Genomic DNA, 19,143 nt, shown 5'->3' on the forward strand with positions numbered 1-19,143 from the left:
TATTCAGAATCATTAAGAAAATATATATTGAGCTCATACTCTACTACATGAGAAAGAAACTAGTCTTAAGGAAGTTAAAATCTTGCAGAAATAATCATTCAGTAAAAAGTGTTTATTGAGCACCTACTGTGTACCGGGACTTGGTTAAGTTATGATTCCTACCTACAAGGAGTTCGTAGTTTAGTAGAAAAAATTCATATGAATAAGTAAAACTATAAATATGATAAATCCGTTCTTAGAGATATGTAAAAGTTATAAATGATGGCATAAAAGAGGAAGCAGTCATCTCTGCTTCTAAGCAAGACCCTGAGAAGTCAGGGACTGCATCCAAGAAGACAACCTTATCTGGGATTTGGAACTAATAGGGAATGATGATTTGAGCGGTAAAGCTGGTATGATATAGGTATAAAAAAAAAAACATGACATGTTTGAAAAATTATGAGTATGAGAGAGACAAAATCACAGCTCGGGAAATGGCAAGAGATAAGGTTAAGATAAGATAAGAGATAAGACTTCAATAGAGAACCATCAAAGGGCTTTTAACAGGAGAATAACATGATGAGATTTGTATTCATGAAAAACTAGTCTGTTCATTCAACAAATGTTTCCTGAGTACCTATAATGTGCAAAGCATAGCTTTGGGTGCTAGAGATCATCAGACAAATTGCCTTTCCTGTAGCCCTTCTGACCTAAGTAGCCAAGGTTTGTGCCATGAACCCTAGCTGCTTCCTTGGGCATAGCTGAATGAATCAGGGTTAAGAACCTCAACAAGGTTAGGCAATCTATAGATGGCCAGTGACCTATGAGCTAAGCCACAGAGGAAGCCAGTTTTTATAAACCTGAGAATGGAGCAAGTGCATAGAAAAAAGCAAAGAGAGAACAGGTTGAAATGAACTGCTTTAAGGTTAAAGAGATAGACTTCATATAGTGAACCTATTAAAGGTATCAGAAATCTCGGAAGGAAGGAAGGAAGGAAGGAAGGAAGGAAGGAAGGAAGGAAGGAAGGAAGGAAGGAAGGAAGGAAGACACCAAAAAAGGGGGAAATACGGTTTTAAGGCAGTAATTCCATTTATCATTATTTTCTTGGTCACCTTTCTTACGATTTTTTTAAAGATTTATTTATTTATTGAGAGAGTGTGTGTACACACACATGAGTGGGGAGAGGAGCAGAGAGAGAATCTTCAAGCAGAATCCCTGCTGAGTGCAGGAGCCCAATGCAGGGTTTGATCTCACGACCCATGAGATCATGACCTGGGCTGAAACCAAGAGTCGGATGCTTAACCAACTAAGCCACCCAGTCACCCCTTCAGTCACTTTTCTATGGAAAACTATTTTCATATTCAAAGCAAACACTCTTCTACTCGTTACCTGTCCATATTCAGCACTGAAGATTTTAACTGACGTTTACTTGAAACATTTGTAGAAAATTCAAAGAAAACATGAACAAACTGAGAGGCTTTACTGCAAACAATGATCATAGTGCTCCATATCAAAACCATGCCTTCAGGGGATCCCTGGGTGGCGCAGCGGTTTGGCGCCTGCCTTTGGCCCAGGGCGATCCTGGAGACCTGGGATCGAGTCCCACGTCGGGCTCCCGGTGCATGGAGCCTGCTTCTCCCTCTGCCTGTGTCTCTGCCTCTCTCTCTCTCTCACTGTGTGCCTATCATAAATAAATAAAATTAAAAAAAAAAAAACATGCCTTCAGTAGCAGCAATTTCAAGTGTGATCTCAATCTCCCATACCCAAAAGTCTTATTTTAAGATTAATAATTCTTGTTCATTTATTCATTAAATGATTACTTTGTGCCAACTTTTGCTCTAAATGCCTTATATGTGTTAAGTGATTTAGCCTCACAGAAATGCTATGAGATAATTAGTGTTAATGTCCCTGTTTTGTACATGAGAAAATTGAGGCATAGAGAGTTTGGCTTGGTTATGAGCTAGTATATGGGAATTTACTAGTAATTGGGAATATGAACCCGAGCAGTCTGATCTATATTTTTAATACAGTATTATACTGCCTCTATTCTCTGTGGAGTATTTATCTACTTAATTTGGTCAAATTTAGTTATTAGTACCCAACTTAGAAAGGGAATTTAAGGGATGCCTGGGTGGCTCGGCAGTCGAGCATCTGCTTTGTCTCAGGGCATGATCCCAGGGTTCCAGGATTGAGTCCCGCATCAGGCTCCCTGCATGGAGCTGACTTCTCCCTCTGCCTGTGTCTCTGCCTGTCTCTCTGTGTCTCTCATGAATAAATAAATAAAATCTTTTAAGGAGGGGGAGGGGATTTAAATGTCAGTTAAATGCTATATACTGCTTAATCAAAATCTTGCTTTTTTCCCATGCTCACCTTTTTTTCAGAAAAAAATGATAGCTCAAATGGTCACTTTGGAATCCCATTTTATTTTCTCTCTCTGTCTCTGTCTCTCTCTCTCTTTGATCCCAAAGTACTTTGCTCCAAGACCCTGAGCAGTTGACAACCTCTATGAGCCTCAGTGTCTTCACTTATAAAGTCAGGTCAATTTGTGGGATTGCCGTGGGAAATACATGATATGAAGTATATAAAGCACTTGCTGTAGTGTTAGTGCACAGTAAGCACTTGAGTGTCACTTTGCTAGCTCACAAACTGCAATTGTATCCCATTGTTTGATGTATTAAATCCAAAAATTTGTCTTCCTAGAGATGGCTGGACCCTACCCATCTTGCATTATTTCTTTCCTTACCTAAGCTTATTTCTTTCTCTGTACCTCCTGGAATATATATATATATTTTTTTATTTCCTCTCCTCTTCACTATCCATATCTTCCTAGCTTAAGTTCAGTCTTCTCCATGAAACCATCTCCAGTTAATTAAATTCACATTGTTTCTTTCCTTTGAAATCCTGTTGCAGTTATAATAAATATTACATTGTATGATACTTCACAAATTCTTTCACATGTGCTAGATTTCTTTCAGTATAGATTATAAGTTATTTCAGAAGATAAATCATGTCTTAATATTTCCCTAAATCTCCCCCAAAGCATCTAGAAGGATATAAGGAGCTCATGGCAAGTGTTCAACAAATACTTGTTACCTGATTGAAGAAAATAAGCTCCTAAAAACACCTTATAAAATTGTTTATCAGTATATACCAATATATATTACATTTATACATACAAACACATAAGAGGAGGTGAAAACCATAGCCCTTTGCATTCTCTATAATCCCTATAGAGAGATCCATCAGAAATGGAGAAAAGTAATAAACCATATTTAAGAATTTTTAAAAATTGTATAGGGCTTTATATTTGAAAGGGTACTTTCATAACATTAATACTTAATCCATATAAGAATCACAGAAAATAGCTAGAGCAAGTATTATCCTCATTTTTCTTTTTTTTTTTTCCTTGTTTTAGGAGAGAGAGCACATGCACAATGAGGGAGGGAGACAGAGGTAGAGAGAGACTCTTAGGCAGACTCCCTGCTGAGCACAGAGCCCAACATGGGGCTAAATCCCATGACCCTTAGATCATGACCTGAGCCAAAATCAAGAGTCGAACACTTACCTGACTGAGCCACCCAGGCACTCTTCTCCATCTTCTAAGTATAATAAAATTGTGGTTATTTGTGCAAGGTCTTGAAAAGTAGCATCATTGACTCTACTCCCAACCCCCACCATTCTGTCCATTCTATATAAGGCTGCCGTTTTTAAATCAAAGATGGGACTATGTCACTCCCCTGCTTAAAATCTTACAGTGGGGACACCTGGGTGGTATAGTCAGGTAAGCCTCGACTCTTGGTTTTGGTTCAGATGGTGATCTCAGGGTCCTGATATCAAGCCCCACATCAGACTCCATACTCAGCACTGAGTCTGCTTAAGACTTTATTACTCTCTCCCTCAGCCCCTGCTCACCCCTACCCCCACGCCAGCCTCGCTCCCACATGCATGCTCCTTTCTCTAAAATAAATTTTTAGGGCAGCCCGGGTGGCTCAGCAATTTGGCGCCTGCCTTTGGCCCAGGGCATGATCCTGGAGACTGGGGATCGAGTCCCACGTCGGGCTCCCTGCATGGAGCCTGCTTCTCCCTCTGCCTGTGTCTCTGCCTCTCTCTGTCTCTCATAAATAAATAAATAAAATCTTTTAAATAAATAAATAAATAAATAAATAAATAAATAAATAAATAAAATGTTTAAATCTTAAAAAAAATTAAAAACCTTCTAATGGTTTCCCATTCTATATAGGATGAAATTCTACCAACACCCACACACTCTTGATCTCTACACACTCACTACACTCTAGTGATAGTAGCCTTCCTAAACTTAAAAAGGGTTAGTTCACATAGCTTGTTGCTAGCCCAGAGCCTCTGCTCTTGAATATTCTGCACCTGGATCTTCACAAGGCTAGCTCTTTCTTGCTATTGAAATCTCAATTCAAACATCACCTCCTCAGTAAAGAAGTAGCAACCATCTAAATTAATTTGCCTCCCCAGTCATATTTTATCATATAATCCTGTTTTATTTTATTTGTGGCATTTATTATCTCAAATTATCTTTCTCATTGTTTGTTACTTGTATACTGTCTGTCCTCACTAAAATGTAGGTCCCATGAGAGCAGGGGTTTTGTGTGTCCTATTCACATCTGTATTCCCAGTCTGGGTGCCTGACATATGATAAGCTCTTAATAAGCATTTATTGAATAAAGTAGCTGAACCAAAACCAGACTAAAACCATGGGTCTTTTGAGTCCTAATCCAGTGTTCCTCCAACCATTCCATTTATCCTGCCTTTCATGAAAGCACTTACACCTTTGGAGCTACAATAAGAATTGATGTTCAGAATAATGACATTAACATGTGCTCTAGGATTCTCTATTATCAAAGAAAATTTTCATTCAGTTCAATAAACTAAACTAATTAAAGCAGGGATGTCATGGTATATTATTATATTAATACATTTAGAAAGATTTCTAACTAAAAAGACTTTCTGCTTTTTCTTTAGTTAACCAGAAAATTAAATTAACCCAGAGCTCTTCATTCCCCAAAAGTCCTTGTTAATTAGGATTGTTCTATAAATCTCTATTATTAGTAGAATTTGTCATCTGTTTCATTACCCTGTTTATTAGGGCAGGCTGAGCAGGGTGTCTTTGCTCATATCCTGGTATGTATATCCTAATGAAAAGAAAAGCATTTCCTGGATTCTCACTTTTTTCTTATTCTTTGACACAGGCATATTTCATGCTCTTGGTATAACAATTTAGTTTTCTTATGTCAGTTCCCTATAAAAAGTCGGAATGAAATTATTGACTTTGGCTTTTAAATAAAGCCAAATAATTAAATTTAGGGTCTACTTAAAAAGCATTAGTGCTTTGCAACATTGTGTATAATAGCAGAAGACTGAAAACAACCTAAAAGTCCATCAATAAAAGACTGCTTTAATTTATTTAAGTATATCCATACAGTGGACTATTATGCAGCAATAAAAATGCAGACATTGTCTACTTACCAACAAAGAAAGATTTCCAAGTGAAAAAACATGGTCCAGAGGCACCCACAAAGATGGGTACTTTTTTGTTTAAGAAGGGAGGGCAGCCCGGGTGGCTCAGCGGTTTGATGCCACCTTCAGCCCAGGGTGTGATCCTGGAGACCTGAGATCAGGTTCTGCATCAGGCTTCTTGCATGGAGCCTGTTTCTCCCTCTGCCTGTGTCTCTGCCTCTCTCTCTCTCTCTCTCTCTCTCTCTCTCTGTCTCTCATGAGTAAATAAATAAAATCTTAAAAAAAAAAAAATAAGAAAGGAGGGGTGGGCACCTAGGTGGCTCAGTAATTGAGCATCTGCCTTTGGCTCAGGTTGTGATCCCGGGGTCCTGGGATTGAGTCCCACATCAGGCTCCCTTTGGGGAACTTCTTCGTCTGCCTGTCTCTGCCTCTCTCTGTGTCTCTCATGAATAAATAAATAAAATCTTTTAAAAAGAATAAGAAAGAAGAGGTGCGTGGGTGGCTCATTAAGCCTCCAACTCTTGGTTTCAGCTCAGGTCATGATCTTGCAGTTGTGGAATTGAGCCCCGCATCCAGCTCTGCTCTCAGCATGGAGCCTGCTTCAGATTCTCTCTCCTTCCCTTTGTCTCTCTCTCTCTCTCTGTCTCTCAAATCAATAAAATCTTTTTTAAAAATGAAAAAAATAAGAATGTGTTTGCTTGAATGTGCATAGAGAAATTCTGGAAGGATTTACAGAAAAACAATAGCAGTGATAACCAGATTGGAAAGCAATAGGATTAGAAACTGGATGAATAGGAGATAAGAGGTGAGAAAATTTTTTTATAGGATACCTTTTAATAAATTTGTATTTTTTAACTCTGTGTATGCACTACCTTTTTTTTTTTTTTTTCCACTACCTATTTAAAAGGTTAAATTAAAAACAAACATAATGGGCAGCCCGGGTGGCTCAGCAGTTTAATGCCGCCTCTAGCCCAGGGCCTGATCCTGGAGACCTGGGATCGAGTCCCACTTCGGGCTCCCTGCATGGAGCCTGCTTCTCCCTCTGCCTGTGTCTCTGCCTCTCTCTCTCTGTATCTCTCATGAATAAATTTTTAAAATCTTAAAAAAAAAAAAAAAAAACGTAACTAAAAAGCACTGTGTAATTCTGGACTGAATCCTGTAGTGGACGGGGAAAAAACTGCTGTAAAATACAGGACAATTAACAAAATTGAAATATGGAATATAGATTATATAAAATAACAATATTAAGCTTTTAAATTTATCAACTGTATTGTGGTTACTTAAAAGAATATCCTTATTCTTAGAGATACATACTGAATATTAAGTAAAGGCATGATATAAGCAATTCATGCTCAAATAGCTTAAAACAATAAATAATAATATGTACATATATATGAAAAGATTAATTAAACATTGTGGCAAAATGTTAAAAACTGGTAATCTGGGCAGCCTGGGTAGCTCAGCGATTTAAGTGACACCTTCAGCCCAGGGCCTGATACTGGAGACCCAGGATCAAGTCCCACATCCAGCTCCCTGCATGGAGCCTGCTTCTCCCTCTGCCTGTGTCTCTGCCTCTCTCTCTCTCTCTCTCTCTCTCTCTCTCTCTCTCGCTAATAAATAAATAAATAAAAATCTTTTTTAAAAACCTGGTAAATCTGGATAAACATTATATGGGAGTTCTCTGTATTTTTCATCAAATTTTCCTATTAGTTTAAAATTATGTTCAAATAAAAGGTTAATAAAAAAACAAGCAAACAGGGCAGCCCCCGTGGCGCGCGCAGTGGCTTGGCGCCGCCTGCAGCCTGGGGTGTGACCCTGGAGACCCGGGATCGAGTCCCTCGTCAGGCTCCCTGCATGGAGCCTGCTTCTCCCTCTGTCTGTGTGTCTGCCTCTCTCTCTCTCTGTGTCTATGAATAAATAAATAAAATCTTAAAAAAAAAAAACAAGCAAACAAAAACATTAATACTGTGGAAATTACATCATTATAAGGAATGGCCATGGTAGAGGAGCCACTGTTAAGAATTTCAAGAATTCTGATTTTTACCTAGTCATATTTTTAACTTTGTGGTGAAGATTTTGCCATCACTTTTCAATCTTTCCCATGCCTGGTGATGTTCAGTCAGAGGCAGTGGCAGAGGTTGAAACAGCTGCTTGCAATTGAAAACACCTGTCTACCTTGAGATTGTAAACACCTCATCCTGCTATCTATCTTCCAACAGTTATATCTTTCCTACAATTTAAAGGTGACATAAAAAAGTGACCAAAAGAAGGGACAAAACATGGCATTTTAAAATATCTTGAACAAAATTTTCTAAGGATGTTAATTATCATTGGGTTATATATATACAATTATCATTGGGTTATATATATACAATGCTAAAATACGTAGTTAAATTTAGTAGCAGTAGGGCTACAGAAGCATTTAATCTAGTAGTTTGGCATTGAGCAACTGAATTTTATCATTTTTTCAGGTAAATATTGCATGAACTTACTATTTCTACTATAATTGACTTAGCATTATAGACATGTGAGGATGTTTTGATTCTAGACAGATAGCTAATAAATGATACCAAATAAATCTGTTATCAACTGAAGTATCCTTTTTTGTTTCCTGTCTGCTTAAGGAAGCTCATGATCCTGTAGTTTTATAGAAATCTGAAAAATAGGAATAATAATTATTACCATTCCTTTTCCTTCTCACTTTACAAAATGTTTGGAAAGATTTGAGAAACAATGGCTCTGACTTAACCTTTTTTTTTTTTTTTTTAAGATACAAAAAATTATTTCGGGTTCTTGGCTGGCTTAGTATAGCGTGCAGCTCTTGATCTTGGGGTTGTGAGTTCAGGCCCCACACTGGGTATAGAGATTACTTAATAATAAAATATTTTGACAACAAAAAAGATCATAAGCTATTTTAAAAGTCACTAATTCTTTTTATTAGTAATTCCATGTATAATTAGCAATATTCTTCCACATATCATACATTTACTACTTTTTATGTTTATTTTTTTTATAAGATTTTAGTTATTTATTCATGAGAGACACAGAGAGAGAGAGGCAGAGACACAGGCAGAGGGAGAAGCAGGCTCCATGCAGGACTCGATCCTGGACATGGGACTCGATCCCAGGTCTCCAGGATCATGCCCTGGGCCGAAGGCGGTGCTAAACCGCTGAGCCACCCGGGCTACCCACACTTACTACTTTTTAAAAGCTTTTTATCTGACTATAGTTGACACTCAGTGTTACATCGGTTTCAAGTGTACAACAGAGTAATTCCATAGCCCTATACATTATGCTATGCTTGCCACAAATGTAGCTACAATCTGTCATCATAAACACTATTCCAGTACCATGGACTATATTTACAATAGCCAAGATGTGAAAACAACCCAAGTGTCCATGGATAGATGAATGGATACAGAAGATGTGGAAAATATATATATATATATATTTTTTTTTTATTCATGAGAGACACAGAGAGAGGGGGGAATATTATGAAGCCATAAAAAGAATGAGGTCTTGTCATCTGCAACAACATAGGTAGATCTAGAGGGTTTTGTGCTATGTGAAATTAAGTCCTACCAAGAAAGAGAAATGTCATATGGTTTCACTTATATGTCGAATCTAAAAAATGAAACAAATGTATCAAAAAGCAGAATTAGACTTAAAAATATAGAGAACAAGCCGATGGTTGCCAGAGGAGAGGGAGATAGAGGGATGAACAAAATGGGTGAAGCAGAGTAGGACATACAGGCTTCCACTTATGGAGTAAATAAGTCATGGGAATAAAAGGCTCTAATGTATCTTAAGCTCTTATTTAGAAGCACTTGATCAGAGCTAACAGTGTCATTTTTCTAGAACTAAGACAAAGCTATTATTGCTACTTCAGGCCCATTTCACACCTAAGTGAGTCATGAAAGTGTCCTGGGCCTCATTGGCTGAATAATGTTCATGCCTATAAGTGTATCTTAAGATTTAGTGAGGTATTTCATATGTTCATACAACACATGGTCTAGAAGGCTATGGAATAGGTCATGCTGGTAAATGCTGTCTAGTTAGTTATGTGAGATTTTTTTAGATGTATTTATTTATTTGAGAGAGAGAGAGAGTGCATGGGGAGAGAGGCAGAGGGAAAGAATCTCAAGCAGATTCTATGCTGAGTACAGAGCTCGAGGATGTGGGCTGGATCTCACAACCATGAGATCATGCCCTGAGCCAAAATCAAGAGTCAGACACTTAACCAACTGAGCCACATAGGTGCTTGATGTGTTGGGGATTTTTATTTATTTATCTTTAAAGTATTTTTTTTATTTATTCATAAGAGACACAGAGAGAGAGAGAGAGGCAGAGACATAGGCAGAGGGAGAAGCAGGCTCCACGCAGGGAGTATATGGGACTCGATCCCGGGACTCCAGGATCACACCCTGGGCCGATGGCAGGTGCTAAACCACCAAGCCACCCAGGTGTCCCATGTTGGATTTGTGTGTGTGTGTGTGTGTGTGTGTGTGTGTTGGGGGTTTTTTAATAGCTCTGTAAACTAACAGATCATTTCATTTCAAAAAAATATCAGAATGTCCCAACAATATAATTGAACCTAAATATTATTGAATGTTGTTAAATCCTTCTTCAGTAATTCAACACATTTCAGGATCTTGCAAATTTTCAGGGTATTTTGAAAAGAGCTTTCGTAACATAAGAGCTAGATACAGAAGGTAATAGAGACTAGACTATATCCATTCCAATTCATGACAGCTCTTTTACAGTCTTAGTATTCTTATATATTTATTTGCATCAATAAGCAGAAAAGGTGAAAAATAATTCTTTGTGTTTCAAGAAATTGAACTTCTATGTCATCTAAGGATAAAACATCTCAAAGATATACACATATATCCAGAAAACCATTCGTTTAGAATTTTTAGTAGTTAAAAAAAAATTTTTTTTTTAGTAGTTTAGACCAAGAAGTCCTGATTCTTAAGAGCAAAGTTCCAGGTAATCTCATCCATTTTGAATTAGGTTCTATTCATAAATAAAGATTTATCCAACCAAAAATCCATGACTTTTTCAAAGAATTCAAGGAATTATATCTAATTATGGCTTACTTACCATTTATATGTAATTATTTTTCAAATCTACAATCCAATAGTTAATTCTTCCATTAACACTTACATTACCTGAAGTGTTTTGTAGACCTCTTTTATTATTACATAATGTAATGGCATCATTAATTTAGCTCATTTTACTAATCTAGTGGCTGTTTGTTCCTACTTTATATTATGACTTATACTTGGAAGTAATAAAATCAGATTTCTTTATAAATATTTATGGTATAGTCCTTTTTCCTAAATCAGATGGTAGCCCTTTCCGAATTATTTCTTTTTTTTTTAATAAATAGAGAGAGAAAGAGGCAGAGACACAGACAGAGGGAGAAGCAAGTTCCATGCAGGGAGCCCGACGTGGGACTCGATCCCGGGTCTCCAGGATCACACCCTGGGCTGAAGGCAGGCGCTAAACCACTGCGCCACCCAGGGATCCCCCCCGAATTATTTCTAGTAAAGTCTAGTTACCTTTTTTTTTTTTTTTACCTGTGTAGCAGTATATACTGCATACTCCTTAGAAAATTTAATCCTAGATATTTATGCCTTAACTTTCAATTAATCAAAGTCTTGCTAACTACCATGTAGGTCCTGGTGTTACAAAATGTGGAAAGCTAGTTACTTAAAGGGTTTAAATAGATGCTTCTCAGCGTCTGCAGTCATATGGTCAAAAGGGATCACTAAATGAAGAATCCTCTTCTTGAATATCAATCTTTCCAGTAGGATTTTATTTTCATTATCATATCTGTATTTATCTCTTCTTGAAAGTATCCATTAGGGATGCTGGGTACCTCAGCAGTTGAGCATCTGCCTTTGACCCAGGGCGTGATCCTGGAGTCCCAGGATCAACTCCCACATCGGGCTCCCTGCATGGAGCCTGCTTCTCCCTCTGCCTATGTCTCTACCTCTGTCTCTCTCTCTCTCTCTCTCTCTCTCTCTCTCTCTCTGTCTCTCATGAATAAATAAATAAAATATTTTTTTAAAAAAGAAAGTATCCATTAGTACCAGGTAACAGACCACAGACAGAAATGCCTTTTGAGATTCTTATATTCTTTATTGAGACCCTGAGGTGATCAATATCTCCTTTTCCCTCTCTCTTGATCTTAGAGGAGATTGAAGTTCACAAGTCTTTGGCCACATCTCTCCCCATAAGTGATGCAAATTTGTGATTTCAGAAATTCTGGCCACCAATAAAAACTACTGTCCAGTCTTTTCAGATGTCCTCTGGGCCAAATTTCATCACAAATAACTCCATTCCACTGTCATGTGCCAAGTTTAAAGTTCTGTATTAGGTTACTTTATAGTCAAAACAATCAAGCCCTAGTCCAGACTACTATAAGACAAGAACCATTGCACTGTCCCTTTTGTTCTACCTAGCTTTTCCTTTTGCTAGTTGACAGATAGTTTAAAGGAAATAGCGACTCCTTGTAAAAAGTAACCAGATTCAGTTATTTGTATAAGCCAACTAAAATCAGCAATTCTTAACATTGGCATGAAGAATTATAACAGAATAGTAGTTATATTTTTATTATGCCATTGTGATTTTCTGTAGAGAAACACCCAAGACTCGTTATTTATATATTTTAAATTTACAGCTCTTTAACTCTATCCAAGATTTCACTGCCAAGAATGCAGTCAAGTTTGAAGCTTTATTAGAGATCCAGGATCCAGTCCTTACAAATATTTTCTTTCATTGTAGTTTCTGTTCAAGTATTTGTACTGTCCAAAAAGGTACTGCTGTGGTTTATAGTCATTCCCAAAATATGTGATCGACGTAGGTATAACTCTTAACAAAACACATACAGTATGTGTATGCTGAAAATTACCCATAAAAAGCGTTGTTTACAGATGAAATTGCACCTTGGTTCCCAAGTACTCGTGTACAGAATATGGAACTCATGTTGCCTCTCTCTCTGAATGATGAATGATGAAAGAGTTTCGAACTTTACTAGGTGAGTTTGTGTATTGAGTGTTACAAAGAAAAGTCAGTCTGCCTTTCTTTGGCTCTACTTGCAGAAAGTGAAGTCACCGCTTTTGCTGTCTTGGATCAAGACCAGAAAGAAATTGTTGATACCAACGGAGCAGGAGATGCATTTGTTGGAGGTACAGATTCATTTATTTCATACTTATAAGTTAAACGTTTCCTTTAACCCTTGCCTTTACCACATAGCCAAGGTTTATGAATTTAATAGTTTCTTCTTTTAAATAATTAACTCCTAATGTTCTTTCCATATGCTACTGTCGCTTTGAGTATTAGGGTATTTTACTATAGGAAGAATACTTATTTTTGACTTCAACATAATTTGCTATTGTGCTGTACCCCAGTCATCTTCACAAGATTGTATCTGTGAGAATATTACATAAACAAACTGTATCAAGTACAGTATGTATATTCTTAGCCCTTCAGTCTTAAATGTTAACATATTGCTTTTCTTTAAAACAAATTTTGGTAAATATTAACTAAGAATGATGTCTTTGGACTATATCATTTGGTTAAAACATCTAACGCAATAGTTAAATGTTTATAAATATACTAGGAAGAGTTAAATTTTTGTCTCATCAAGGCTTAGTAAGAACTGGCGCAATTTATAAGGACTGTCATTTTTTTTGTTTGTTTGGGTTTTTTTTTGTTTTTTTTAAGGACTGTCATTTTTGGAATGAGTACTCAAAAATAAGATGAAGACAATAGGAGATTCTTAGCTTGATGAATTGGATTGATCTAAAATCTGGTTCAAAGGTTCTTTTTTTTTTTTTTTTCCAAAGGTTCTTTTGATGTCTAAACCCCTTCTAGTTAAGTGTAGGTAAGCTAGACTCTCTAGAAAGCTTTAAATTCCTGAGTGGTAATCCAGAAGAGTCCCTCTCAATCTCTCTTTATTTCTTATAATATCAAGCTGAACAAGGAAAAAAGGCAAATAGAATTGATCATTGTCCTCCTTTCCTTAAAAGATAATTTGAATCATGGGAAACTTTTTTTTTTTTCAAAAAAAATTTTTTAAAGATTTTATTTATTTATTCATGAGAAACACAGAGAGAGAGAGAGGCAGAGACACAGGCAGAGGGAGAAGCAGGCTCCATGCAGGGAGCCCGAAGTGGACTCAATCCTGGGACTCCAGGATCAGGCCTTGGGCTGAAGGCAATGCTAAACCGCTGAGCCACCCAGACTACCCTCAAATTTTTTTCTTAAGATTTTATTTCTTTATTCATGAGAGACACACAGAGAGAGGCAGAGACATAGGCAGAAGGAGAAGCAGGCTTCATGCAGGAAGACCCATGTGGGACTCAATCCCAGGACTCCGGGATCACGCCCTGTGCCAAAGGCAGATGCTTAACCGCTAAGCCACCCAGGCATCCCATGGGAAGCTTACTTATATTATGTGATGGTTTTAACATTGTATTGTTTCAAATATAGATGTTCTTTTGTTTTAATGATCTTTTTCACCAACATGCCACCTCTTCAATGAGCTGTTAACCAGTATACTTATAGCATGCCCCATGCCCTATTCTTTAGAAAGAGTACATACTGCAGATAACATTCTACTTTACTGTCATGTTTGTATCTTTTGTCTTTGCTTAGGGGCTTCATCATTGATTAGAGTGTTTACTAGCTATTTTTTCCTATGCCATATTTCTTCAGAGCTATAAATCCACGTAGGCTAAAAATATCTTATCCAGAATCGGGCTAAATTCTGTAATACATTAAAGAAACACTATGGATTTCTTGCGTAAAATTAGTTAAACCAGGGACACCTGGGTGGCTCAGTGGTTGAGCACCTGCCTTTGGCCCAAGGCATGATCCTGGGGTCCTGGGGTCACGTCCCACCCACATCGGGCTGCCTGCATGGAGCCTGCTTCTCTCTCTGTCTGTGTCTCTGCCTTTCTCTCTGTGTCTCTCATGAATAAATAAATAAAATATTTTTTTAAAAAAATTAGTTAAACCAGAAATCTTAGTACATAGCTTTTATTTTTTTTTTTAATTTTTATTTATTCATGATAGTCACCAGAGAGAGAGAGAGAGAGAGAGAGAGGCAGAGACAGAGGGAGAAGCAGGCTCCATGCACCGGGAGCCTGACGTGGGATTCGATCCCGGGTCTCCAGGATCGCGCCCTGGGCCAAAGGCAGGCGCCAAACCGCTGCGCCACCCAGGGATCCCAGTACATAGCTTTTAAACCTACCCATTGTGTGTGCGTTATTTAAGTACTTTAAATATTTAAAATAGTAAGTATTCTTTTTTTTTTTTTTTTTTTTTTTTTTTTAGTATTTCGTAGGGCATATCATGAGGCCATCATAAATAAGATGGTGACCTAATTAGTCAGTACCTTGGGTCCTGGGCCACCTAGCCCTGCAAAAGCAGGCTCCTTTATGAATGCCTAACTACCTATAATGTTCCCAGACTAGGTAAGAATATATGGACTTCCTGAGGGAGAGAGAAGTCATTCCTAGGGTACTAAAGTAGGAACAGCTAGCTACCCATTTGTACTATGGTAAGAATAATAAATGAACTACTTCATGAAAACACTTGGGCTGTCTGTTAGAGAATTTTCAGCCTCTTTTTTATCTCACTCTACCTACCTACATATTTACTGTTGGGGTATAGTGAAGTAAGTAGTAAGGGAAGAGTGTGGAACAGGGATCCATAACATTTTTTTTGTAAAGGGCCAGATAGTGAATATTTTAGGTTTGCGAGTCATATACAAGCTGTATTGCATATTATTCTTGTTTTGTTTGTTTGTATGCTTGCTTGTTTGCTTTTGGTTTTGGTTTTTTATAACACTCTAAAAATGTAAAAACCTTTTGTAGCTCTCAGTTATACAAAAACAGGCCACAGGCTGGATTTGGCCCTCAGGCTCTAATTTGTCAACCCCTTGTGTAATATGTTGGCAGCTTCCTCACTTTATTCACTTTCATCATACCCTGGATCCGAACACTGGGTTTCACTACGTACTGTTGAAATCACTATAAAGTGGAAGGCAGGCTGACACTAGGCAGGACTTTACTGGTAGCCATTTTTCTCACTTTAACCCTACTCTGATCAGTTTCCAGGATAATTAGATCCTGAAAGACTGAGTCATGTAATGACATGAACACTCTAGTGTCATTTTAGCACTGAAATACTTATTTTGGCATGTTTAGCACATTCATGTAAGTCATGCTCTACAGTATAGTAATAGATAACATTTATACAGTACCTACTAGCCAGTAAGCATCTTAAGCATTTCACATATGTTAACTTATTTAATGCTCATAAGCACTCACTGAAGTAGGGATGTTTTGTTTTGTTTTTAAGGTTTATTTATTTATTTGAGAGAGACAGCAAGCATGTGTGTGCGAGCAGGGGGAGGGGCAAAAGGAGAGGGAGAGAAGCAGACTCTCCTGAGCCCAAGCCCCATGTAGGACTTAATCTCACGACTCTGATATCACAATCTCAGCCAAAATTGAGAGTTGGACTCTTAACTACCTGAGCCACTTGGGCTTATTTATAACCCCATTTTACTGATGAGAAAACTGAGACAAAGGAGTTGGATAACTTGTACCGTCTCAAAGCTAGAGAGTAACAGAGCCAAGATTTGATCCAGGAAGTCTGGTTCCAGAGTCAGGGCTCTTACTCACTGCACTATATTGCTTCTCTAAACTTTTAGGGAAATCTCATCATTGGGACTGAGAGCGACAGACCAGCCTTACTAACAAAAGCTAGGTTTTGCCAAAGAGAATCTTTCTGTTATCTGAATAGATGATTTCATGTATTGAACAGGAGCTTTTGTTATCTGATAGGATTCTGAGGACTCTAGGGTAAGATTGCTGCAGAAAAGAAAGAAAATGAAAGGGGAAATAATCGAAGGACTATAGTCCCCGGTGAGTTTGAACCAGGAGCTTTTTGCTAAGCAGTAGAATTGATTGCACTACAGAGATACAGAAAGACAGATCATAAACTTGCTGGGTCAGCATGGAATCTAAATACAAGGAGCTATATGAATCAACCATTTAATAGCACCAGGCTAATGCATTCCTCTTACAATAGAGATGGTCTTTTCCGTTGGAAATACTAAAAAATCCATTGGTTAAAAACCCCTACTTCCATCTCTGCACTAGGAAAAGCCTTTCTAGTAGGATTGGAAATACTCCAGCTGTGGAAACATACTTCTCTACCTTGAACATGAATGGAGAGGCGATGGCAACTTTTACATTTACTATGTAGTTTCTTTGTCTTCACTATTTTATTACCTGATTAACATATCTCCTCTCTGATTGACACATTCTATCTTTAGATAGATAATATATTCCTCCTATTACTTTTAAGTTTTGCTGACTTTAAGAGTATTTCTGTCTTTTGTGACTTTGCATAACTGTATTCCAGTCCCAATTTCAAGTTCTTGGATAAAGCCTCACTTCATCTACCCTGTGCTAATCACATATCTCAGTACCAGAGTGTCATATGTTCTTATTAGCCACATAAGAGATATATAACTACAGTACATCATAGATTTTCATGTATAATGTTAAAATGAATACCCCAAATGTACATAAATTAAACTCATAGTTCCATCTCAGGGGTTCAGTAACAGTGACAATTCCCTCTAGCCTCTACAAGCATGCCTCCTTGTTCTATTTGGAGATCTTAAGCACTCTGTAACATTTGCCCTTTATTTGTCCGTAGCCAGGCCTGATGGAACTACCCTTTTCACATTTTCCCTCAAAAGCCCAAGTGCTACGATTGTACCCTTGGAAATGGAGACAATTCTATAATCTCTAAGTGTGATTTCCTAATTTCCCAGGTCAGGAGAAAATTTCTTCTTGTTGTCCTGCTGTGCTTTGTCACAGCAGGTCTGCCTTTTCATTTGGAACCCTCTTTGTCACTGCCATAGTAACAAATGGAAACATTGAGAACATTTTGTGACAGGCACTGTCATTGTTCCTGGTGAAATCTCTTCCCCTGTGTCTTCCCAGTAAATGAAACTGAGAAGAAAAATCATAACAAATAACATGAAAGGGACCTAATCAATATGTTCCCAGTGGGCTGTCAATACAAGCCTGTGTTAATCTAATATGATTTAGTTGTATGTTTTATGGCAGCTGTAGGAATATGGACTAGATCTACAAATCATCTTTAGACTAAAAGTAAGTACACCTTTGACAGATTATACCCAAGCACATATATATAGCTCTCAGATAAAAGACTGAAGACCTCACCCAAGGACCAACATTCTTAGGATTAAAAAAGCTTTGTTAAATGTGGTTAAGAGCCATATATAGCTTAGAACAGTTTCTTTTGAATGACAGTAAAGTAACTCTGCTACCTGTAATACTTTTTAAGTTTCTCATGGCAGGTTTAGCAGGGAATATGTATTACCCTAAAAGATAATATCTACAGCATATACATGAACTATTAAAGCCACTTAGCAATCACAACATAATTATCCTATTTCCCCATCTAATAAAAAGAAACATTAATTATACTTTCTAATTCATGTTCAGAAAAGAATTTGGGGGGCACCTGGGTGACTCAGTCAGTTAAGCATCTGCCTTCAGCTCAAGTCATGATCTCAGGGTCCTGGGATTGAACCCCGCCCTCCCCACATTGGGCTTCCTGCTCAGCAGGGAATCTTTCTCCCTCTCCCTCTGACCTTCCTCCCTACTTGTACTCTCTGCCTCAAACAAATAGATAAAATCTTTAAAAGAAAAAAAAGAATTTTGGTCAAGGAAAAAAGATTTAAGTTTCTAAAACAAGGATGCTACTTCCTTCTCTTGTACCATATGTCTATACTTATGAGAGTCATGGAGATTGTCTAAATTATCTTTGTATTTTCTGGTCTCACCTTTTTTTTCCCAAACATGTGTGGCTTACTCCCCCATTCTTAATGGCTAGCAGCTAAACTGTGCTCTGCAAAGAAGTGGTACAGAATTCTTGTGGGATTTTTTTTTCCTCCACCACCTCTTTTCTTAGCTTCCAACTCAGAAAACTAGAAAATAACTTAAATATGTTATTTCTAACACTAATTCACTCAAAAATCAAAACTTTCATAAGACCATTGTATGCAGAGGATTTATTTGATGGTGACCAAGATGAGAGCTGCATACTGCTACTCACCCCAGCCCCATCACACCCCTACCCCCAAGGAAACAATAAACCTTTCCCTATCTCTTAACTATAGTAGGACATCTTTGGTATTTTATTTCTTAAGTAGCAATTTTCCTTAAAATCATCAACTGAGGTATGAAATTGACTTCATCATTAGGAATATGAATTCACCACAGCAGCTCAAGTTCATGGGGGTGGAAGGGAGATTCACACCATACACACTCAGAGAATACTTCATACATGATATTCTAGTGTTAACATCCAGACATTGAGAAAAACTGATGGGGACCAGGAACAAATTTCAAGAACATTGGCTAAGATTATTTAAGCTTTTGTTGGTTAAAAGAGGTAAATACGCTTCTCAAGTCATGACCAAAAAAAGAGAGTTCACATGGAATACTGGATGATTTTTAAGTTATGAAGTCTGGAACTTCTCCAAACATGAATGTTTCCTCAAAGATCTAATATACTGGATGGCCTCCACTTAGAAGCAATTATAAATAGATA

At 37.5% G+C, this 19,143-nt stretch overlaps 1 protein-coding gene across 9 annotated transcripts in view; it reads left to right on the forward strand.

Moving 5' to 3' along the window:
• The window catches only part of ADK (adenosine kinase), a 494,813-nt gene that overhangs the window by 445,491 nt on the left and 30,179 nt on the right, over positions 1 to 19,143 (forward strand). For all 9 annotated transcript variants that reach the window (XM_026005029.2, XM_072756311.1, XM_072756308.1 and 6 more), the window contains one exon: positions 12,579 to 12,665. In XM_026005029.2, coding sequence (XP_025860814.1) covers positions 12,579 to 12,665 — 87 coding nt within the window. The remainder of the gene's footprint in view (positions 1 to 12,578; positions 12,666 to 19,143) is intronic.

Source organism: Vulpes vulpes, chromosome 4 (assembly GCF_048418805.1).
Source record: "Vulpes vulpes isolate BD-2025 chromosome 4, VulVul3, whole genome shotgun sequence".
In the NCBI taxonomy this organism is placed as follows: Eukaryota; Metazoa; Chordata; class Mammalia; order Carnivora; family Canidae; genus Vulpes; species Vulpes vulpes.